Genomic DNA, 24,802 nt, shown 5'->3' with positions numbered 1-24,802 from the left:
ATATCAACGCCTATTATGGCTCATTCTACTAGAGCAATGTCCACTTCTCTAGCTTTTCTCAAAGGAGTCTCAATCCAAGACATTTGCCATATGGCGACATGGTCTTCGGACATGACTTTTGCTAAGCACTATGCCATCAACACAATTGCTCAAGAATCAGCACTGGCCTCTGCGGTGTTGTCCACAGCAGACAGATCTTAACTCCGATTCCGCCTCCGCAGATGAGGCTACTGCTCTGTACTCACCTCAAGTGAAGCACCCACGGGGACACCACCGAAGAAGAGGAGGAAGTTACTCACCCTGTGCAGTAATGACATTTATTCGAGGTGTATGTCCTCGTGGGTGCTCCACAACCCGCCCTCCTCCCCTCTTTGGAGTTTCTCCTTATGTCTTTCAGGAGTGATCCAGTTTGGAGGAACTGGCGGGAAGCCAGACTCAGCACAAGCTAACAATCAGTGCGAGCAGCACGCGTCCCACACATGCATGGTCCAGCTGGACCATGGCTGACGGCTCTCCAACCTGTGGCGCCGGGACGAGCCGGACACCTTAAGTGGAGCACCCACGGGGACATATACCTCAAAGAAACGTCGTTACTGCACAGGGTGAGTCCTCTTATAGTGGAAGAAATCTCAAAAACTCATGGCAATATTAACTCAGAAATATTGAATCAAATATGGTCTGCTTTTGTTTTCAAAGGAACGATTCTTAATCTTTGGACATTATATTTAGAAACAGTTTGGTGCCAAAATACATAAACTGTTAAAAAAATACAGCTGTGGTATTCTCTCTGTGGACTTCAGGCTCAGATTCTACAGATGTCTTAAATTTATCTTTTTTAAATAGAAAAAAATACTGTTAAAGCCAACACTGAGAAAAATCTTCGGAATTTTATTATTTTGAAGGAAACATTTTTCTATACTGAGACACCTTTTTTTAGAAAGATTCAGTAGCATGGCCTTGTTAGATGAGCGTGGAGACTGGAATCTCAACATCTTGAGTTGTAATTCCAGCTCAGCATCTGATTTATTGTGTGACCGTGGACCACTTAGGCGAAACTGTTCAAATTTATGTCATATCGGGCACTGTAATCCATATTTATACATCTAAACAAGTAGCTTGATTTTCAGTAGTGCCGTGCATCCATACCTCCTGTTGACAGACTCCACCATGGCATTGTATTTTTATATGGGTGAAAATTAGGTAACTTATATGTGTATATGTGAATTTGGCCTTAAACTATCTAGTCTTCATTTCCCAAAGGGCACCTTGGGTCCTCAGGATCTTGTACCAGCTCTTGCTGTTCATTATCTCATCGAGGAGAGCTGGAGAATTGCATGTCCTTATTTCACAAAAACGAAGGGATACATATGCTGTGCCCATATATTCTTACAAAAGTTGCCATGCTTGAAATCCTGTATTGTACAGCTGGGCCTCTATAGTACTACAGTGTAGATATTCACTATAGTGAAAGATGGGGTTCTCCTGTCAGTCAGCCCCAGGGCAAGCCACCTGCCCCAGGAACAGCCAGGTAACCACCACCAGCTTTCCTAGGGCTGGAGCTGCAGTTAGGGCAGGAGCAGCTGGGCAGCTGCCACACAGATCACTATTGCCATGTGCCGGAGTTGGAGCCGGGCCATGGTACAGCCCTGGAGCAGCCAGACAGCCATAATCAGCTTCCCCACAGCTGGAGCTGGCATCAGCTGAAGGTAGACAGGTGGGTCACCAGCTTCCCCAGGGCTAGAGCTGGCAAGTGTAGGGTAGGGGTCTTGCTCTGGGGATGAGCTCACAGTGCAGCCCCAGAGCAAGCCTCCTTCAGAAGTGGTTAATTTGGTCAATAGAAGAATTCTTCCATCAATCTCGCATTGTCTACTCTGAAGGTTAGGTCAGCTTAACTATGATGCTCAAGGATGTGGATTTTTCACACCCTAAATGACACAGCTGGATCAACTACACTTGCAGAATTTTTTTGCTGCCAGTTAACCAGTGAAAAAAAACACACTGGTTTGTGCAGTCTTACTTCCACAGACATCAGAGAGTGCTTACATTCGCAGCACTTCCATTGCTGATGAGAGCAGTGACCATGGACCACTTAAGCAGCAGTCCCACAGTGCAGCACTCTCCATTCTGACAATAAGTCTGGCGGGGAAGGGGGTTGATCAGCCCTGCCCAGTCCCCTCTCTTCAAACCCTGATCCACTGCAGTAGCTCAACAACCAGGGGTTAAGCCATTGTCACCTGGTAAGATAGTTGAGCATTTGCCAAGAAAATAAGAAGGGGAGTTTCAAAGGGCCTGGTGCTTTACAAGGGAAGGGGCAGACATCTGTTTACCTGGCTTCAGAGCAGCAGAAGAGCTGGTCAGAGTGGTGATCTAAGCACTGTGGCATATCATCTGGAAGCTAAAAGCTCTAAAAAGCAAGAACATGTCTTCGCTTGCACGTCACTGCGAAAGCATCACTAGTAAGAACTGTACGCCTCTTGTGGAGGTGCATTTCTTTTTGCAGTGAAATGTCAGGGTTTCACTGCAAAAAGTCATTGGCAAGTGCAGATGCTCCCACAGATTTTGCACAAAAAAAGAGGACTTTTTCTGCTTTAAATGGCAATTGTTGACATGCCCTTAAATGTTGAATGTAGACTTGGCCTCAGGCTTTCCTTTCTGTCAGTTAGTATAACCTATTTAAGCATTTCATAGGAAGTGCCATGTAGAAAATTATAGAATTTCCTGTTCCCCTTCAAGTCTTTATGGGGTACAATAGGGCTGAAAGTCAAAAATAAAATACAAGTTAGAGTTCAGATATTTGAGGAATGAAGTAGGATTATGACACCTTCTGATACTTGTTTTATATAGCATGCCAACAGATATAGTATATATCTTATTTTAAGATATACCATCAAAATATGCCAAAAATACTGTAATATATTATGCATTCAAATTTACACTATACACAAACTCTATCATATATGTACTTCAACTAATTAGATTTATTTGAACATCACTGTTTCAGATGCCCCACCTGGTTTCATAGTGACTCAGGTTTCTGCAAATGATGTGGATTTAAGTCCAGCTCTTCTCTACAGCTTTACAGACAGTGGTAATCCAGGAATGAAATTTGCTATTAATCAACACACTGGAGTGATCATAGTGGTGGACGCATTAGATTTTGAAGAAACTGCTCAGTATGAGTTGTGGATTCGAGTTTCAGATTCTGTGCATCAAACAGAAGCAGCGCTCACTATCCATATTTTGGATGTCAATGACAACCCACCAGTATTTACTCAGTATTCATATCAGGTAAGATCGTGGCAAATAGAGACACCATATATACACATGCCCTTGAAAGGTATATAATTACTTAGGAGAGGGAGATTCTCTATTTATCTACCAACCATTATAGCATCAGCCTGGGCAGTGCTTCCATTATACCTCTATCTGACCTAGAGGGGCTAGTTAAGTTTCCATGCTTATTCATTCTCTAGAGCTTCAGACGGGTAGCCGAGTTAGTCTGTAACTGGAAAAACTTTGCTGCTAGACTATTCATTGTTTTTTTAAGTTTTTTCATTCTCTAGAGTCATTGCTGAGACTATCCAGAAAAGTGGGAGTTAGTACTAATTCTTTTTATGGTGTAAATATCTACCCACAACAAATTTGATTGAGACCACCACATTCTGTTCATATAGGCCATCGAGCAGCTAGCAACTAGTATTAACTGTTGGTTAATACTCTCTTGTGCTGGATATGAACAGGGATCTTGAGAGAGCAATTTCTCTGTTCCAGTCACTTAAGCCCTCCCTATTTCACTTTTATCTTCCATGTTTGAAGAATGGTTTAGGCAAGCACTAAGCAATAAACAATATTTTTAACTGAAAGAAATAACCATTGTTTGTCTACCCCAATATAAACCAACTGAATTTCTGGCCCAAAGATTGTAATTTTTGACATGTTCCTTGAGCAGTAAAATTACACACCTCCATTGCACTAAAAGTATACAAGCATATCTCATTACCTATTCATTGCACTGAAATTTTTACCCCTTGTATTTTCAGGTTTTAATGTTCATTTTGCATATTGATTTACCTGCATATAATGCTTGTATTAAAGTGATTTTATCTAAAGATGTCTAACATCTGACAATATGAGAGAGAGCTGCTATATCATATTAATATGGGAAATTTGAATGAAAAAGTGCAGAGACATTTTGATCATAAAAATAGTGCATCTGGACTTCAAATAATGGAAATACAGGAAAGAGGAAAATGCTTCCTTATTTTCCAAAATTCTGTGAAGAAAGCAAGCAGTTTGCAAAAACAAAAATATATCTATCGATTTTTTAGAGCCCATAACATTTTTTAAGGGAACGGGACAATATGTAGTTAATTGAATAATTCAAAATTCTATTCCATGTACTTAAAAACAATATGTCCACAGAAGCACAGGAGGGAAACTAAATTGAACTGTAATTTTTTAGGAAGCCTTGCTTCCATTAGTGTTTCATTGCAGTGAAAAAAATTATACTCTAGCTCACTGAACTATTTTGGCTGAAATAATGGTTGGAATGAAATCTGAACTGGATAATTTCATTAAAAAATATAGTTCACTCCGAATCTTGGACTGGTTGTATGTATTGTTTTAGTATCTCAGTCCTGTTAAGTTTGCTGAATTTATGAAATTCAGCATGTGAAACTTTTCCCAAACCTCAGAACTGTATTTGTTTTCTGTAATCAAATCAACAAAAATGTAACTTGCTATGTCCAAGATTTTTTTATCTTACTCTTATCAATCATTTTCTTTTGGTTACACTTCAGGTGACTGTGTCTGAGCTTATTCCTGTTGGTACTTCTGTCCTGACTGTCTCTGCTACAGACAGAGATTCAGAACATAATGGAATGGTTTCTTATACAATCCTGTCATCTTATGAGGGTTTTTCAATTGATCACAAAAATGGTAAGTCTGTTGTACAGTTTATTATGAAGTAAGGTCATATAATTTAGAATGAAAATGCATAGTCCATTTCTAAATGCTATTGGTGATCATGCAGTTCTACGTGTCTTTGGTACCTGCAGTCTTCTGTTTATCCATAGGTAAAGGGTGGCTGAAAGAGTCACAGCGAACACTCCTTTAGTGTACCTTGTCCATGGCAGAGAGGAAAATCAGGTGATTGACTGACTGCTTTTGAGAGTTAAGAAACTGATTGCATCTGGGAGTATATTAGCTACTGTGAACCTCAGCCAGAATATACATGCAGCAAAGGTGATGGAAGTACAGGCAGTCCCCGAGTTACGCGGATCCGACTTATGTCAGATCCGCAGTTACGAACAGGGCTTTTCTCGCCCCGGAGGACGGGAGCAGCGGGACGCCCAGATGCACCACGGTCCGCCGCCCCCGTCCTCCGGGGCGAGAAAAGCTGCTCCCAGTCTCCCTGGTCCGCAGGGAGACGGGGAGCAAAGCCTTGGAGCACGCCTGCAGCGGGACAGCCCGGGCGCGCTTGAACTGTTCCCCTGCGGGCGTGCTCCGCGGCTTTGCTCCCCGTCTCCCGACCAGCAGACCAGGGAGATGGGGAGCAAAGCCGCGGAGCACGCCCGCAGCGGGACAGCCGCGGCGCACCTGGACTGTCCCGCTGCCCGCATGCTCTGCGCCTTTGCTCCGCGTCTCCCAGGTCAGCAGACCAGGGAGACGGAGCAAAGCCGTGGAGGACTTGGGCGGTCCCGCCACCCCCGTCTCCCTGGTCTGCTGGGGGGGGGGGGGAAGCAGCTAGTGCCCTCCCTCCCCAGCAGACCAGGCTTTTCTTGCCTACCCCTGGGGTAGAGCAGCTCGGGGCTGCCAGGTTGGTCCTGCAGCGCCGCTCCGGACCAACCCGGCAGCACCCCAGCTGCTCTGCCCCAGGCGTCCTGATTCAGCCGCTGCTGGTCAGTTTCAGCAGCGGTTGAATCAGGACGTCTGGGGCAGAGCAGCTGGGGTGCTGCTGGGTTGCTCCAGTAGCGCCGAGGAGCGGCGCTACTGGAGCAACCCAGCAGCACCCCAGCTGCTCTGCCCCAGGCGTCCCCAAGTCAGCCGCTGCTGAAACTGACCAGCGGCTGACTACAGGAAGCCCAAGGCAGTGTTGCTCTGCCCCAGGCTTCCTGGAATCAGCCGCTGATCAGTTTCAGCAGCAGCTGACTTGGGGACGCCTGGGTTTCTTAAGTTGAATCTGTATGTAAGTCAGAACTGGCGTCCAGATTCAGCCGCGGTTGAAACTGATCAGTTTCAGCAGCGGCTGACACCAGTTCCGACTTACATACAGATTCAACTTAAGAACAAACCTACAGTCCCTATCTTGTACGTAACCCGGGGACTGCCTGTAGTGGTGCTAAAAGCTAAAAAAATTGATAGTACTAAAGACTGAAGTCCCTTGTTTATGCTCAAACTAGGTAAAAAGTTACTGGTCATAGCATCCTGTAGACTGTTCCTCTACCATGATTTAAAATGAAAGCTAACTTAACTCTTGTATTATGTTTCAGCTGATTTGGTGTTCATGCTTAATCAAAACCTCTTAAATTTATAATAGGGCTTGTGTGCAGAGTTTTGCTCAAGTGCAGGGCCGGCCTGAGGTATTCTGGCACCCCAGGCACATGCGCGGGCCCACCCATGGGGAGTGGACCCGCCCCCCTAGGGTGCGCAGGCCCACCCCCGGGGTGCACAGTACATGCGTGGCCCGGATACAACTACTGGCGCGCAGCCCAGGGCCTGCCCCTAGGGCGCACGGTGCAAGCCTGGCCCAGTCTGACCCGGCTGTCACTGCTGGCACGTGTGCCGGGCCGTGTAGGGCCCCGCAACTGTGGGGGGAAGGGCAGCCGGCGCTGTGGGAGCTGGGCGCGTGGCGCCTGATGGCAGCTGTAAGGAACCCCACGCGCCCCTTACGGTTGGCGCCCTGGGCAGCTGCCTGGCTCGCCCATGCCTCCGTTTAGCTCTGTTCAAGCGTAGTATTTATGACGATTGGAACAGCTAGTATCGTACATGATTGTGTTATGTAGTAATTTTAAATAGAATTTAAAACGAAAGGCCTCTCTGAAGCATCTAATTCTCTTCAGAAATGAGCATCTACTTTTTTTGTTATGTATATCTGTTTATTTAGAAAAATTGTTGCCACTGTATATTTTAAGTGGATTTTTGAGATTTGCCATTAGAGCTGATTGTGTACTGTGAAAGCAGCATGGGGACATTTATTCAATTTGAGTGCATTCATATGACTTATTTTTCCTGCTGCATTTAAAGTGGCTCTGCATATTCTCATGCAGTACTGCAGTGCCTTGCCATAGAACCTTCTTCAAGCAGAGTCAGCTAGAGTCAGCTCTTGTGTGCCCTGCTCCTCTCCTCAATGTCACCAGTTATCTAAAAGGGAGGCTATATAAGGGTAGAGTGCCCGCACCAACCTTTCCTGGAGGGATGTGAAGCTCTCCTGTTTCTTTGGGGTCGATGGCCTCTTTTTTCCAAAGATATATAGTGTTAAGTTGTTTTAGTACTTATTCAGAATTTCCTTCCCAGTTTCAGAGTATGGCTGAATCAAAGATGCAGTAGAAGCTGGGTATTAAGAGCACATCCTGTCATCTGACAATATGCGGTGCCTCAAGTGTCTGAGAGGAAGACACTTGCCTTTTGAATATTTGATCTACCAAATCTTTCTATCAGAGGATCCAACTCTTCCAAATCCGTCAACACTACAGACAAGAATAGGGAGACACTTTTGCAGCTCCTCCTGCTTAAGAAAGCCCTCAAGGCTAGACCCCCTAGATTCATCCAGACCTCCAGTTCAAGGTCTAAGATGCCAGGCACAGTCCTTGTGGGTTCCAAATGGCTGAAGGATTCCAAGGAACTGCAGCCCCTATTAGTGCCCCAGACTTAACTTGTGCAGCTCTTTCAGTTAAGTCCTTGAGGTTATCAAATCAAGGGCCACATGGTCAGATCAGACTATGCAGCAGTTCTGGAAGAAAGGTTGAGACACAGTACAGCAACCCTCTTTGTTTTTCACAGCTGTCCAATCCCCAGAGAACCTCTATGACTGCAAAATCAGGGTTGGTTCTAACTTCCACTTTCAGATCCAAGAAAATGATATAATTCATGTGTCAGAACAAGGTCGGTCAGGCACCTTTGCTTCCACCTGTTGCGGCACTGAAGAAAAAGAGACATAGAAGTAAGAGCAACCATTGTTAACAGTGTCAGTTCCTCTGGATCAGAACTCTTAGATCTGTCCAGTTCTGCCATGAATGCCTTAATTCCAGTGCAGATAATTGTTCCACCTCCAGCTTCAATAGCCAGGGAGGTGCATCATCTGATCCCATGTTGTCCAAACCTTCAAATCAGCTGTCAAATCAAACATTCCTTCTCTGGTTCCTGAGTCAGATCTGACTGCAACCTTGGTTTTGCAGAGCTCTATGATCATTGCAAGCCAAGTTCTCCTTTAAACTCCAGTTCATATATTGCATCTAAGTGTGAAGTGCAATGCTTCTAAACAGACATATGTTGTTTCCAGTTCCAAGATCATATTTTTCATCTCATGCTAGGAAAAAGAATCCAGAAGTGGTGGCTGGTTTTCCTCTTGAATACTGTAGGCCAGTGATCGCCAACCAGTAGATCGGGATCTACTGGTAGATCTTGGAACCTTTGACAGGTGATCCTGAGAGGTTTGGCCGGGAGGCTATCAAGTGCTAGCCCTTCATCTGCCCCTCTCAGCACTGCCATGCTGCTCCTGTCCTCTGCCTTGGAGGTACCCCTCACCCCTGGGTGCCCCTTGCTTGCTATGCAGGGCATGGGAAGAAGAGGAGGGGGTGCTGATGTCAGGGTGCCCCTCCCTCCATCCTGTACCCCATCTCCACAGAGCAGCAGGTATGGAGAGAGTTTGCTGGCTGTTTTTGGGAGTGTTGCGGGGCCAGTGTAGGTAGAGGTGAGCCTGCCTTAGCCCCTTGCACCACACCCAGAAGCCATCTGTGGTAAGCAGTGCCCAGCTGGATCCTGCATTCCGAACCCCGGCCCCAGTCCCAAACCCCTCCTGCACTCAAACCCCTGCCTTCAGCCTGATAAAAGTGAATGAGGAGGGGGAGGGAGGATGGAGTAAGCAGGGGGAAGGCCTCAGAGATCCTGGATTGCACTTAAATTCAAAAAGTGATCTTATGCTTAAAAAGGTTGGAGACCACTGCTGTAGGCTCTCTCATTATAGGATACTTCCACAGAGAGCTATATCTACATGACTCCCTCTCAATAGGTTATCCCCGGTGCACTCTTTCTTTGGAAAAGGCTAGAGAGATAAAGCAGCAGCCAGTGTCTTCCTTTGTACCATCCTTTCATCTGTCTCCTGTTTCCAAACCCCCCATTGCTGGGGAGACTGGCAGTCCTGGAGCCCATGACTTTATTGTGAGCTACCCCAGGATTTTTACAGTTATCCTCCACATGGATGCAAAGGTAATGTTTCATCTACTAAGCAACTGGCAGTCCAGAGCTCTACAGATCTAATTTCTCCAGATATGTCAATACTACAGACGGTGATGCCTAAAATACTATCTGAGGAGGAAGAAAGAAGTGTAGAGTTCCTCTTTTTGACCAAGAGAATTTAGAAACAGACTATGAACCTGACTTATCAATGCATAAATACTTGGCTGTGACTTCAGCCTCCTCATCTTCTGACACTTCAGTTTTGTGGATCATATGGTATTCACCCTGACTCTCCCTATAGTGTCAGTAGAAGACACTTCTCACCTAGCATTTAATATTCTTGGTACTATTTCTAGGAGTAGAATATCCCAACCCATTTTGGATAATTTGCCACAACCGGCTAAATCTGTGTGATCTGCTTTTCTTGACAACCTGTCTCCAAAAAAACTGACAAACGGAATCAAATCCCCTCTGAGATTTTCCTGCTTTCATATAGACTTAACACATTGGCAGTGGTTTCTGCCAGTAATAGGGCATGATCTGGACAATGCCAGCCATGCTAGCTGATTGGGAGAGGAAAAAGATTGACTCCTGGAAAGAAAGGTGTTTGCTCATTGTTCTTTGGTATTAGGGTGGTGAATTATCAGGAGCTCATGGCCCACTACCAATTCTGTTTGAGGGAGATGATGACATTTTTATAGGGCTTACCTGGTGCCAGAAGGGTTCGTAAATGCCATTTTAACGGAGAGTCATATGTAGTTAAGCCCTCTTCCAGGTTCTTTGGACACTTTGGCCTCTGATAACAAAGCACTGATGTCTGCTATGTCCATCAGGAAGTAGACTTTGCTTCATCGTCCTCTTTAGTGCTAGACATTAGACTTAAACTGGAGGATCTCCCTTTTGAAAGGGATTGCTTTTGAAAGTCGCATTGCTAGAAAACTAGAGGACGTAAGATGGACAGCCCTCTCTCTGGAATTGGTTCCCTCTGCTAGGAGGAAGCCCTCTACTCCTTTCTGGTACCAGAGGGAGTCCCATTCCCAGTCTTCATTCTTGTATATCTCATCAAGTCAAGCAATTTGCAGTTTTTCAGAGTCAGCATAGAAAGAGGCCTTTCTAATCCATGTCTAAATCTAAACAGTCCTCTTCTTTGTCAGTATATTTGTTATGAAACACACAGTTCAGTTTTGACAAGACTATCAAGAGTCAGGAACTAGTTATTCAAATCCAGTGTACCCCTTCTTTAAAGACAGCTAGCCCAGCATGCTTTATCAATGATTACATTGGACCTGTAAGTCCTAGAATTTGTAAAAAGGGGGCTATGCTATCTACTTAAAACAACTGCTCCCCAATTGCCCTTACCCTTTCCTCTTCAGGGACCCTATTCACAGGGACCCTACACTGTTTGCAGAAGTAGAAAAATTGGTTCTGAGAAGAACAGTCTCCAAGTACCTTGAGGGATCAGAGATTTTATTCCTGTTACTTTTTGGTGCAGAATAAGAACAGTGGGTTTTGTCTAATACTTGATCTAAGGGACTTGAATTAACACATTTGTAAGTCTTGTTTTTCTGTATGCTGACTTTGGCATCCATAATCCCCTTTGCTAATGGTCCTGGATTGATTTATTACTCCGGATCCAAAGGACACACATTTTCATATATCAGTTCATCACACTCATTGCAAGTACCTTCTTTTCTTGGCAGCAAGACACGGTTTCAAGTATCAAGTGCTTCCATTTAGCTTCTTCACGGTGCCTACAGTTATTATAAATTGCCTCTCATAGCAGCTCATCTGAGGAATTAGGTTATTTTGGTTTACCCCTATTTAGATGATTGGCTACTGAAGGCTGTTGTGCGTAAAATAGTATTAAGCCATATTGTCTTTGCAACCAACCTCCCCTCAGACCTGGGGTTCTAAATCTCCCAGAACCACTTCTCTGCCATCTCTGTACAAGTTGTATAGTGGACTTTGTGACAAGGAAAGCTTCTCTAAAAGAGGACACATTTCTTAAATTGAACCAGTATCTACTGAAAATTAATTAGTCCCCCCCTCAGAGAGTAAAATTCTTCCTAGGTCTTACAGGATTTATGGCGCTACTATCAGTTAAGTAGGGAAGACAGCACACAGTCTAGGGGGCCTGTATCCTTCAGGTGGGGCAAACTGCAAACAAGTCATAGACTTTCCTACCTACAGGGAGTAGGCCACTGCTCAGTTGTTGGGTTGATGATAGCTGGGTAGGGAGACCCAGGCCCACCCAACTCTACCAGGTCCCATCCCAGGACCCTAACACTAGCAGGGTATCCCACCACTGAGGCAGCAGGATTCCTGCCAAAACATGCCGACTCATGTGACAACAGCACAGCCTGCCTAATGTCTGGTTACCCTGGATTACTTCTTATCACAATCTACTGGTATGGCTCCATAGTCTGTGGGGCCTCAGAATCCTTGGTGTAGGTGACAGATGGCAGTCTAAGCAGCTTCTCTCCATTCTTGGTCTCCTCCTCCAGGTTACAGCACTGAACCATTCAGGGTTTGGTCCTGAGTCCTGCAGCAGGCTACAGATAGCTGCTTCCATAACTGGCTCCAGCCCTACTGATGCTTCCTCTCCCAACCCTCTGCTTCTGGCCTGGCAACACCCACCAGAGAGAATATAGTGGTCCCTGCATTTCAGGCTCAAAGGGAGTTCCCTCTGCCTCCCTACACATTGTAATAGAGGCTCAAATAGTAAGAAGGACAAAAAACTGCCCCATGGCCAAACAGAGTCAAAAGAGGTGCTTAACGGCGAAAAAGGCATCCTTTAAAAACTGGAAGTCAGACCTGACAGAGGAAAATAGAAAAGATCATAAACTCTGGCAAGTCAAGTATAGAAGTATAATTAGGCAGACCAAAAAAGCATTTGAAGAGCAACCTACAAAAGATATAAAAACAAACTGTAAACATTTTAAAATATACATCAAGAAACAGAAAGCCAGCCTGCCAAACAATCAGCGGAGGCTATTGGATGATCAGGAGGCTAAAGGAACAATCAGGGAAGACAAAGCTGTTGCAGAGAAGTGAAATGAATTCCTTGCATTTGTCTTCTCTGCATAGGATGTGAGGAAGATCCCTCTTGTCCCTGTATGTGCCATTCTTTTTAGGTGACAAATCTGAGGAACTGTCCCAGAGAAAGGTGTTGATAGAGATGGTTTGGTAACAAACTGATAAATTAAACCGTATTAAGTCACCCGGTCCAGTTCTGGGTAGGAACCCAGAGGTTCTGAAGGATTTCAAATATGAAATTGAAGAATGACTGTGTGGTATGTAATCTGTCACTCAAATCAGATGTGCCAGATAACTGGAGAATAGCTAAAGTAATGCCAATTTTTATTTTAAAAAAAAATCCAAAGGTGATCCTTGAAACTAGAGGCAAGTAAACCTAACTTCAAAACCAGGTTTATTGATTGAAACTATAGTAAAGAACAAAATTAAAACGAATATAAACAAACATGATTTGTTGGAGAAAAGTCAACATGGCTTTTGTAAAGGGAAGTCATGCCTAGACAATCTCTTTGAATTCTTTGACAAAATTTTAACACTGTTGTTAAATGTTAATGTCAGCCTGTCTGTCTCCCTTTTATAGATTTACCAAATCAGCGTTTATTCTTAAGTGTATTGTTACATTTTATAAACTTTCATTTTCCTTTTGCAGTTGAACTCTGAATATGTATACCCAGTTATTGAAGCAGTCCTTGACTTTGCAACCTTAACAATATTCTTTTTTCTTATATATACAGGCAGTCCCCGACTTACGCGGATCCGACTTATGTCGGATCCGCAGTTACGAACGGGGCTCCCCCGGAGGACACGGACTGCGGGACCTCGCGGTCCTGCCGCCCGTATACTCCGGGGCTTTCTCCGCGTCTCCCTGGTCTGCAGACCAGGAAGACGCGGAGCAAAGCCCCGGGGGGGCTCGGGCAGCGAGGCAGCCCAGGCGCGCCTTGGCTGCTCCACTGCCGGCTTCCCCGAGGCTTTGCAAAGCCGCGGAGGGGCTCGGGCAGCGAGGCAGCCCAGGCGCGTCTGGGCTGCTCCGCTGCCGGCTTCCCTGAGGCTTTGCAAAGCCTCAGGACGCCTGGGGCAGACCAGGGAGACTGGGAGCAAAGCCGCGGAGGACCCAGGTGGCGGGACTGCGGTGCGTCTTTCTGGTCTGCTGGGGCGGGGGAGGGGGCGCAGCTAGTACGCCCCCTCCGCAGCAGACTAGGCTTTTCTCCAGACGCCTGTGGCAGAGCAGCTGGGGTGCTGCTGGTTGGTCCCGCAGCGCCACTCTGGGCGCTACTGGACCAACCCGGCAGCACCCCAGCTGCTCTGCCCCAGGCGTCCTGATTGAGCCGCTGCTGGTCAGTTTCAGCAGCGGCTGAATCAGGATGCCTGGGGCAGAGCAGATGGGGTGCTGCTGGGTTGCTCCAGTAGCGCTGAGGAGCGGCGCTATTGGAGCAACCCAGCAGCACCCCAGCTGCTCTGCCCCAGGTGTCCCCAAGTCAGCTGCTGCTGAAACTGACCAGCGCTGACTACAGGAAGCCCGAGGCAGAGTTGCTCTGCCCCGGGCTTCCTGGAATCAGCTGCTGATCAGTTTCAGCAGCAGCTGACTTGGGGACGCCTGGGGTTCTTAAGTTGATTCTGTAAGTAAGTCAGAACTGGCGGTCAGTTTCAGCAGCGGCTGAATCTGGACGCCAGTTCCGACTTACATACAGATTCAACTTAAGAACAAACCTACAGTCCCTATCTTGTACGTAACCCGGGGACTGCCTATCTAGATGGAAACTTCACATACACAGACATACCCTAAATTATATCAGAATGATTTTCAAACTTGGCTATCCATAGTTAAGATCCTAAATCCATATAGATCCCTAACTTACTGCCTTTTTGTTTGATTTTTGTTTTTTCAGGGTCAATATTTACTGCCAAACCAGTGACACACCTGGGTAAGAGGAGTTCAGTTATTCAGCTTCTTATAGAGGCCAAAGACAATGGAGACCCTAATTTGAGTGCTGTTACTTCAGTGGAGATACATATACAAGATGTAAATAACTATGCCCCTCAATTCACAATGGCACTATACAATGTGAGTGTGAGCGAAGATGCCTCAGTTGGAACGACTATCCTCATATTTTCAGCCATTGACTATGATTGGATGCCTGAAAATACATATATTGAATATTCTCTTAGCAGCAGCAGTACTACTAACCTATTCCATGTGGAAACAAGTGTCATTGAGTCAACATCATCTTACAGGCCAATTGGCAGCCTTGTTTTGAGTAGTTCACTGGATAGGGAAATTGCTTCCTCTCACCATGTGATCATTTTTGCATCTGACCATGGAACACCTTCCCTGAATTGCAGTGCTACTGTCTGGATAACTGTATTAGACATTAATGATAATCCACCAGTATTTAGCAATCTGGAGTACCGCATTCATGTCAGAGAAAGTATACAAATAGGTAGTCATATCACTATAGTTTCAGCAAATGACTGTGATGCAGGAGCCAATGCAGAAGTCACTTACACTATAATCTCTGGAAATGACAGGGGGCATTTTCGATTAGATGGGAAAACTGGCTCTATGGATTTGGTCAGAACTCTGGATTATGAGGAAACAATTAAATTCACTTTGACTATTCAAGCCTCTGATGGAGGGATCAATGAAAGAAATGTAGCATTTTCTGTTGTTTTTGTCAGTGTCCTGGATGACAATGATTATGCTCCACTGTTTTTGTTTCCTCGCCTAAACTGTGTTGTCCGTGAAAATCTGCCTGCCTTTTCTTATGTGTGCACCGTTTATGCTCTAGATTTTGATACAGGTCCCTATGGACACCTTACCTACTCAATCCAGTCATCATGTTTGTCTGATCGTGGATCTCCTCAAGATCATGACATGTTTTTCATAGATCATTTGACAGGAGATATTCAGACAAAGCAAATGCTTGATTATGAAAGTCAAAGTAAGTACTGTTTCATAGCCCAGGCAAAAGACAAAGGTGACTCAATAGCCACATTGACAGTTCATGTAGATGTTGAAGGGGCAGATGAATTTGAGCCTGTTTTTACTGAAGATCATTATTTTTTTGATCTCCCTGAGAAAAATGAAGCAGGTCAGCTGGTTGGCAAAGTGGCAGCATTAGATAACGACAGCGGATTGGATGGAGTTATTCACTACTCCCTGCTAAAACCTTCTCCTTTCTTTTCTGTAAATCAAATCAATGGAAATATCTACTTGACTAGAACTCTTCACAGAAAGAAGAGCAGTACCAAAAGAAAAGATGACTCCCTTGAATTGTTTGTAAAAGCTCATAGCCCCAAACTAGACTCTAAATCCACTACATGCACTGTTCTGGTAAATATTTCCAACTGTCTTGAGAATTATTCCATAGCGTCTGCAAACATCCTGTCTATTAGCCTTATTGTCTCTTTTGTAGTATTCCTGCTGCTTGCCATCAGCCTTATTGCACTTATTCTGAGATACAAACGAAAAGACATGATAAATTCCTGTGTGAAAAGAGAAACATCATCTTCATCAGCTGATTTGAGCTTGACCAATGAAGATAATGTTCCTAAAGACTGCCAGCAACTCCGAAGCACTGAGAGTAGTACACTTCCTATGGGCTCTGTAACAGATTGGTTTAATTTAGTCAGCATAAGGGAAAAGGCAGATATTGGTAACACCAGCAGGCACTCAGATTCTAGTGGTCATGGCTCAACAGAAGGGGAAACTGCAGAAGATGAGGAAATCAAAAGGATCAATGAGCATCCATGCAGAAAGGGTTTGGGTTCAGCTTTAAGTGAGCGAGGCTCACGAGTGCCAGACTCAGGAATTCCAAGAGACTCTGACCAGTTATCTTATCAGTCAGGAGAAACTGATGTGTTGGCTGTCACTCAAAATTTAGAGAGATTCTACACCTTCAAAGATGAAGGAGGAGGAGAAGGCTGTGACCCAATCTATGCACATAACAAAATGCTGTCCCAAGCTCTTCAAAAAATCGGGATAAGAGAGAGAGACACAATGACAGACATCACAAGAGAATTCGTCTTTGTCTCTGGCCAGAATTCCCGTTATGGATCACTTGCAACCCTTGTAGCCTCTGATGAGGATCTTAGAAGAAGTTATAACTGGGATTACTTGCTCACTTGGGAACCCAGATTTCAGCCTCTTGCCTCGGTGTTTAATGATATTGCAAAACTGAAAGATGAAAGCTTACGAATTCATAGCTTTCCTAAAGAGAAGAAATCTTTCATTTTCCCTCCTCCCTTGATAACATCAGTAGCTCAACCTGGCATAAGGACAGTGCCACCACAAATGCCGACTATAGTACCTGGACAGGCATTTAAAAAATACCCTCATTCTCCCCTTATTAATAATCTTAGATACCCTCCACCAGCCATGACTCCTAGTTTTTCTCCTTCACTGTCTCTACTTACCATGCAGACTCCTACAGCTTCTCCAGTGATGTCAGATGCAGGACTGATGAGAACATACCAAACTGGCCCAATTTGTGCAACAGAGGAAGAAGTTCATGTGCAGGTTGTTAACCACTGATAACATGTTAAAGGTACATTTGATTAAAACATACTTGTTCATTGTTTAATGAGTAAAACAGCATGCCAGAATTGACCGATATTCATTTTATGGTTTACAGAAGATAATTTAGTCTTAAACCTTCTAAACTGTCTTGTTGGTTGCAAAATACACTCTCAAACTGTGCTAGTCCCCCATTACTGACCTTTTTTCTATCTTCCATAAGTTCTGATGTCTAATGTACATCACATACCAAGATGTCTATCTGACTTACCCAAGTGACGGGCTATATTGTTTATCATTAAGGATTTTAATAACTCTTCATTGTGATTATATCACTGAGGATTTCAATTTAAAATGCTGCTTATTGATGAGGGTTTACATTTAATACCTAGCTTCTTTCAGCTACTTTTGTGGCAGCTGAAATGTTGGTTACCTGTGGAATTTTCTTGTGTGGGGCAAATCGAGCTGCAATCTCAGGAGCAAGGAAGCCTAAAGTTTGTATAAAGCCATCTGTGCCCCCCTCATCACTGGGACTATGCTGAGTACATCTCAGTTGGAGCAGAGAATCGGGCCCTGTATATAAGATATACTATGCATATAACAGCTTGTGTGTATATGCACACACAGGCACATGCATGCAGATGCTGTTTGTATGTATTGTATCAAATCAGTAAAAAACACATGCATATATTTCTATCATAATTTAAATCAGAGTAGGCATTTGGGAAACAGAACTGGGTGAAATATGGGAAATATGTCTTATAAAGAGTTAGGGCGGCTACCTTTTTGGAATCAGTGGGTATATTCTATGTGTAGTGGCTTCTAGGCAGCTTTTGTCGGATGTTTGGATTCTTTCTGGATATAAGCTGACGTTGCTCCTAAGTTATCTGTACACAACATACTGTTCCTAGGAGTATGCAGGCAATAGCTGTTTCCAAGAAAAGAATCAGAAATGAAGTTAGCCAGAAGCCTCTGCCAGTAAGAGGAAAGCAAAGGAAAGTAGTCACTCTCAATTAATATATGAGCAAAGAATTATAAGCTTATGGGCACAAGGCCACATCTAAGAATGCATTTGGGGTCGTTATATTGGCCACCTCAGGGTTACATAAACTGCCTTGAACCTTTCTCCAAAGAAGGCAGAGCATATTCTTTCCATTTTGCCTTTTTACAGGATGCATGTCTGGTTTTTGAAATGTTAAAGTTAATTTATAAACTTTCACACTAAATAGTTTTGGGTTCTTCAGAATGGACAATATTAATTTATGAACTCTGTATTGGTGGGAAATTTATGTACATAAAAATAACCAAAATGTAATGTTGTACTAACAACCTGTATAATTGTGTAGCTAAAAATATTTTTAAAATAATTTTATATACTTTTTCTACTATTAATGGTTAAAAATTATCCACATAACATACCTCCCATCTGTTAACATTTATAATGTCTGCTAATCTATAAGGTTTTTATTTTTACATGTTGAAAGAATGGAATCTGCCCACTGGTGTGGTGTGTAATTCTATACAGCTACAATTTCAGAAGGTGTTAATGGCACACAGTGCTAAATTATCTGTCTGGTCAACTCTTAATTAATATTTTCAGTATCAGTACTTGTGTTGAGGTGAGAGCTCGGTGCTCTGACAAGAGACAGTGGACAATTTTATTCACATTATGATAGAAGGTATCATATTTAATAATAATGATCAGTGGAAAAATAAATATTTTGCACAGCATTGGTGTGTTTTCTTTTTCATCACGTGAAAGCTAGGGGCACTGTTGTTGAATAAAATATTACAGCATACAGGTGTCCATATTTTTTTTAATAATATCACTTCTTAGAACCAGTGTTATCATGTTTAGAAATTAATAGTAGAGCTCTATGATTGATACTAGCAATTCAGTAATTAACCACATCAGGGTGCACTAACTGATACACTAGTTAGCTATATTAGCTGAGTCACCAAATGTAATGCACACAAAAATTCAGTAGACTCCAGGACAAGTTTGAAGACCCATAATATATCTGCTTCCTGTAACCAGAACAAATTGGGCTATAAAGATTCTCTGTTAATATTATCAACTTAACAGAAATGGGTAGACAAACTATACACATGGAAAGTAGAAAAATTAAGTCCTGAATCAAAAAGACAATGAGGCAGATCAGCTATCAAGTAGCTGATTCACAAAAGGTCTTACCATAACTGTCCTACTCTAGACATGTAAAAATGAAGTGGGATGATGTTGAGCATCACCACACCTAAGTTTCCTTGTGAATCTAGCTTAAAATGTTCAGCTGATTTGGTTGTGAATCTCTTCAGATTCCTGTGTGTGCCATTTCTCCATGATATACCCAAAGCATTATTTCTGCTCCTCTACTTAAAGCCAAGAATTGTGTTCATCTCATTGCTGCATATGCAGTTATTTTGCAGCACAGTAAATGACCAGGCCCCATATTCTTTCATTTGTATCTGATGAATCAGGAATGGATTATAATATAACCCCCATCTAATACAGATGCTACCTCAAAATAGACAGGTTCTGTGTTATGAATTTATACTGACAATATGTAGATGACAAATATGTCTTACATTACATTAACTGGTGATTAATCCCACAGTCTTCTCCAAGGACCCCAACCCTTGTTCTAATTACACAGTTTCCTTGAGTTTTAATTTGCTCTTTTAAAAATGCTTCTCACAGAAGAGATTTGTAATACAGGGTTTGGGGCTTACTTTACCATCTTGTTTTGGAAGTCCACTCCCCATTTTCCTACAGTCCACCTGAAAAGTGAGCACACCATGGCTATGTCTAAACTGGTGCGATCTTGTGCCAGAAATATGCAAATGAGGCTAAGCATGGAATATCGCTGAGCCTCATTTGCATATCTAATGAGCCACCATTTTTGCAGAAGAGGCTCTTGCACAAGAAGGAACATCTACACTGTCCCTTCTTGCGCAAGAAAAACCCTCTTGCTGATTATTTTCAGGAATAACAGCATTGTGCAAGAGGGTTTTTCTTGTGCAAGAAGGGGCAGGGTAGACACTCCTCCTTGTGCAAGAGCCTCTTCCGCAAAAATGGCAGCTCAGATATGCAAATGAGGCTCAGCAATATTCCATGCTTAGCCTCATTTGCATATTTCTGGCACAAGATCACGCCAGTTCTTTTTAAAATCACTTTTTGAAAGGATTGGATGTGACTTGAATCCTATTTGTCAACTGCATGCTGTATTCCAAAAGTGATAACTAGCCCATGGTATTTTGTTTTGCATTAAAGTTGTCCAGTAAAATTTCTTTATATATTTACTAATCCCGTGGCAGAGAATAATACTAAGCCAATGTATTGCTGCCTCGGGTGGCTGACCTTAAACATGTGAATATGCAAGGCAAGTGTCTGCAATAAATCATGTGTCAGGTCTTTCAACCTTTTTCTTTTTTCGTAAGTAAACAATATAATTTGTCTAATTTATCATGTGTTAACTTGCCTCAAACAATCTGTTACACTGTAGATCTGCATACTAATTTTAGCACTTCGGATGAGGCACAGAATTTGTTAGTGGAAAATCATATTAAGCTCAAACTGCATGAGCTACAAAATAAGACAGTTGTCTCCTCTGGAATTTTGAGTGGCTGCCATTCTGTATTTGCTTGTTGGCAGCCTCGGAACTGGTGTAAATCAGTACCAAATGGTTATCAACATTTCAAATATAGGTAGTAATAATTGAATTGGCATTTGAGCAAATTGCTATGCAAAGAAAAAAACCTCATCTTTACGGAATCCACCATTTAGGAGTTATAAATATATACTAAAAAGCACCATAACACTGCATGATTATATATTTAGTCTGAAATACATCTTGGCTACATCTAGATTGGCATGATTTTCCGGAAATGCTTTTAACAGAAAAGTTTTCCATTAAAAGCATTTTGGAACAGAGCATCTAGATTGGCATGGAAAAGCGTCTGTGCCAATCTAGACGCGCTTTTGCGCAAAAAAGCCCCGATCGCCATTTTCGCGATCGGGGCTTTTTTGCGGAAAACAAATCTGAGCTTTGCGCAAAAGGGACTTTTGCCTGAACGGGAGCAGAATAGTATTTCCGCAAGAAGCACTGATTTCTTACAGTAGGAAGTCAGTGCTTTTGCAGAAATTCAAGCGGCCAGTGTAGACAGCTGGCAAGTTTTTCTGGAAAAGCGGCTGATTTTCCAGAAAAACTGGTCAGTCTAGACACAGCCCTTCTGTAGAAGACTGCCATTATTCCCAATATATTTTTATCTAATTACAGAAGAAGATATTCCCTTGTTGCTAAGAATAACCCCCAACTTTAGTGTGCCACCAATTCCCAACTGATGTTTGTAATTTACATTTTGTTTCCATCTATTCTCTTTAATATCTATTCTGTACTGTCCTGGAGTATACTAACATTTGTTTTATTAGGATGACACTCCCTGTTAATACATACATGCCTCTGTGCTTTGAAGAGATTATAAACCAAAACCTGCAATCTTTACTTAGTCAAAACTCTCATTAAATCATGAGGCACAGGACCAAGCTACTGCCAGGTGAGCAAATACAGCTTTATATTGCTTATTGCCAACCACTATACTAGCAGGGAAGAAAGGAGTCTCATGTAGGACAATATAGGTTCAAACTTCCCTAGAAAGTTTGGCTTAAAGTACACTGGCTTTGCATATTTAAGATTGTTCAGGAGACCACTCTGATTAGCTAGACAGCATTTTTAGTGTCCCCCCAAATATGAGTACAGTTCTTTGCAAAGGCAATATGCAGGACTGGAATGATATCTGTATAATAGGGGAGTTGGCATTGTTTGGTAAATGAGGAAGAATTTTGTGGCCATCCACAATACTCTTGGGAGCAGAAAGGTATAAATGGCACAACCAGTGAAAACACTTCTGTTTCACTGCTTTAAATTGCTGGTTTTATTTTCGAAAGCATCACAAATGAAATTAATTTGGCAGTGACCTAGATAATAAAACCTGAATGTTGGGGGAACAAGTGACCTGATTATTTATGATCAGACGTGCCCAGGATTGGAACAACAAAAAATGTTGGTTTAAAGCCAGGCTGTGATGTATTTGTAGAACTTCCAGAAATCATTGCAGGTGCCAATTTGATTAGTTATTCACTTTCTCCTGCACTCAGGCTGGCTAGGGATGTAGATAAAATGAAAATGAAGTGGAATCTGGCATAAATCTCTTAGGTGAGTTTGAAATTCCCAACCTAAATTCACACTACATTTTAAAAATACATTGAAAAATATAGCTGTCCAGGAACGATGCATTGTAGAAAGGAAAATCTTAGTCCCATGCTTAGGTGCCCTAATAAAACCTTATAATTATTTTAGACTCACACTTTACATTGCTACTGAGTCCAGTCTTCAAAATTATGAACATTTAAATGCTTCCTCTTCTGCCCACTTTAAAATATAGGCTACAGATTAGAAATGGATGTACAGCTACATAGCCAAGGGTGAAAGAGTGAATATATTCTTTTTCTTAATACCTGCATTGTAAACTAAGAGCTAATAGTCTTGAGAAGGATTTACTGCCATGCCACTGCTTGGGTGAATCCAAAAACTCTTGGTTTCTGAGGCAGCATTAAGCTATTGTGCCTGAAAATACAGGTGCCATGATAAAAAGCTGCAGTGATTTAGCAGATCATTCAAAACTTCAATTAAAAATATCACTGTAATTACAGCAGCTCTGATTCACTGACTATTAAAAGAAAAATCAGAGCAGCATCACTAACAAATATTTTAAAATCAGGCATTAATGTCAGTCTTGCCATAATTTCTTACACACCATATCACTTTGAAACTTAGAATATTCAGATATAATTGCATGTGGTTATTAAGATGTTGGCATCTGAACAGATGTCAGTGATCTTAGGAAACTGAACTTGCCTTGTAGTTCTGGGCAGCTAATAGATCTATAAAGAGCTACAGCTGAGAAACAGTGGGACTGGATTCTACCCTCCTCACAGTGTAAACCTGAGGACTGTTCCCCTGGTATTAATGAAGTTACTTAGCTTTACATTGCTATGAGAGCAGAGTCTAGTCCAACTGCATTTTTTAAACTCAGATGTTGAGACAAAGTCTAAAATAGCTTTGCTGATGCCATTTCCAAGAGAGTTTAATAACAAGTAAAGGCAGAATAAGCTTGATACTGTTTGTATTTTACTACTCAAACTCCTGTTTCATGCTATGCACAACAGGGAATGGACTGGTTTTCTCCTGCTTCTTCCATATGAGAAGCTCCAGGGCTCATTAAATTTTGAAAAGTCTAAAAACTCTTGGGCTCTTATCCCACCCCATGGACTTTCATTACTTAACAGGGCTTGGATTGGTATGGGACTGCACCTGGAAGAACTGAGCAACATGCTTCTTGCTGGAACTGTGGTAAGTATCATTGGCAGCAGAGAACTGGTTCCCTGAAGTGCAGGGGATATAAACCAGCAGGGGAGGAGCTGAGAAAGCAAGAGCCTGGAATAGAGAATGGAACAAGAGTAGAGTTTTCCCTTATAATTCATGATGATTGACACTAGCCTTGTCTTAGGTACGTAGTTTGGACTACAGGGCCTTAAAGGGGCAACACGCTTCTACTGTTTTATTCTAAATTTAAATAAATTCTGTGGCTTCAAAAGCCATTGAACTTACCAGTCATCCACAGAGAGAATCATAACTAAAACTGAAACTTCTCAGTGCGTCTTCATCCTACACTGTTTTTTCTGGAAATCACATAGGGCCAGTCTTCAGAATGAAAAACAAACCAATCCACCACCAATAGGAAATGTGATTGAAGAATGGTTTCAACCATATTCAAAATTCATTCAGCTCTTGATTCAAAGGGTTAGCCATGTTAGTCTGTTTCAGCAGAAACAAAGAGGTGTCTGGTGGCACCTTTGAAGACTACACATGTAATCAGTCATAAGTAGAACCCTACCAAATTCAGTGTCTATTTTATTTAAGTTCACAGTCAGTTTAAATCATAAATGTCATGATTTCTGATGTATAACTCTGAAATTTCAGTGTTGTAGTTCTAGGAATCTTGATCCAAAAAGGAGTTGTGGAGGAAGTCTGCAAGGTTATTGTACAGGGGGTTGTAGTACTCCTTGCTTCTGTGCAGTGCTGTCTTCAGAGCTGAGTGGCCAAAGAGTGGTAGCTGTTGGCCACAGGACTTAGCTCTGATAGCATAGCTGCCGTCACAGCAGCACAGAAGTTAAGTTGGCCTGGTGTGGTATTACCACCCTTTCTTCCACACTGCTGCCTGGTGAGCTCTGCCCTTAGTCAGCAAATGCCACTTTCTGGCCACCCTGCTCTGCAGGCAGAGACATGGTATTGCCACTCTAACTTCTGCCCTGTTGCTATGGAGCGCCGCCTTCAGAGTTGGGTGCCTTGCTAACAGTCTCCACCCTTCAGCCACCCAGCTTTGTAGGTAGTACAGAAATAAGGGTGGCAATACCACAACCCCCCTACAATAACCTTACAACCTCCCATGTCCCCTCTGTTTAGGTCAGGGGCCCCCAGTTTGAGAAAAGTTCATCTCTCCTGTTCGCAGATCTGTACAAAGCACACAAAAGACCAGATTTCATGGTCCATGATGTTTTTCATGACCATTAATTTGGTAGGGCTCTAGGCACTAGCTTTCATGGACTGGAATCCACTTTGTCAGATACATGCAGTGGAGAATTCAGTTTGACTGGGATATATACATGTGCAAAGAGGGGTGTGTTACATTGCTCTTTGGAGGACCAAGGTCAATTTAGCTAACAAGGTCAATTTAGTCAGAGTATATGTGGCCAAGACCCAACAGTTGCTGAGAAGATGTGGATACCAAAAGAAGAAA

The 24,802-nt window shown here is 42.9% G+C and overlaps 1 protein-coding gene and 1 long non-coding RNA gene across 2 annotated transcripts in view; one reads left to right on the top strand and one right to left on the bottom strand.

Moving 5' to 3' along the window:
- Positions 1–18,934, top strand: part of DCHS2 (dachsous cadherin-related 2) — a 190,054-nt gene extending 171,120 nt beyond the window's left edge. The window contains exons 18-20 of the mRNA XM_025185469.2: positions 3,002–3,288; positions 4,800–4,938; positions 14,319–18,934. Coding sequence (XP_025041254.2) covers positions 3,002–3,288; positions 4,800–4,938; positions 14,319–16,963 — 3,071 coding nt within the window. The 3' untranslated portion in view covers positions 16,964–18,934. The remainder of the gene's footprint in view (positions 1–3,001; positions 3,289–4,799; positions 4,939–14,318) is intronic.
- The window catches only part of LOC142829603 (uncharacterized), a 301,783-nt gene that overhangs the window by 5,691 nt on the left and 271,290 nt on the right, over positions 1–24,802 (bottom strand). The window lies entirely within an intron of this gene.

Source organism: Pelodiscus sinensis, chromosome 5 (assembly GCF_049634645.1).
Source record: "Pelodiscus sinensis isolate JC-2024 chromosome 5, ASM4963464v1, whole genome shotgun sequence".
Classification (NCBI taxonomy): domain Eukaryota; kingdom Metazoa; phylum Chordata; order Testudines; family Trionychidae; genus Pelodiscus; species Pelodiscus sinensis.
This window is presented reverse-complemented; position numbering and strand designations above follow the sequence as displayed.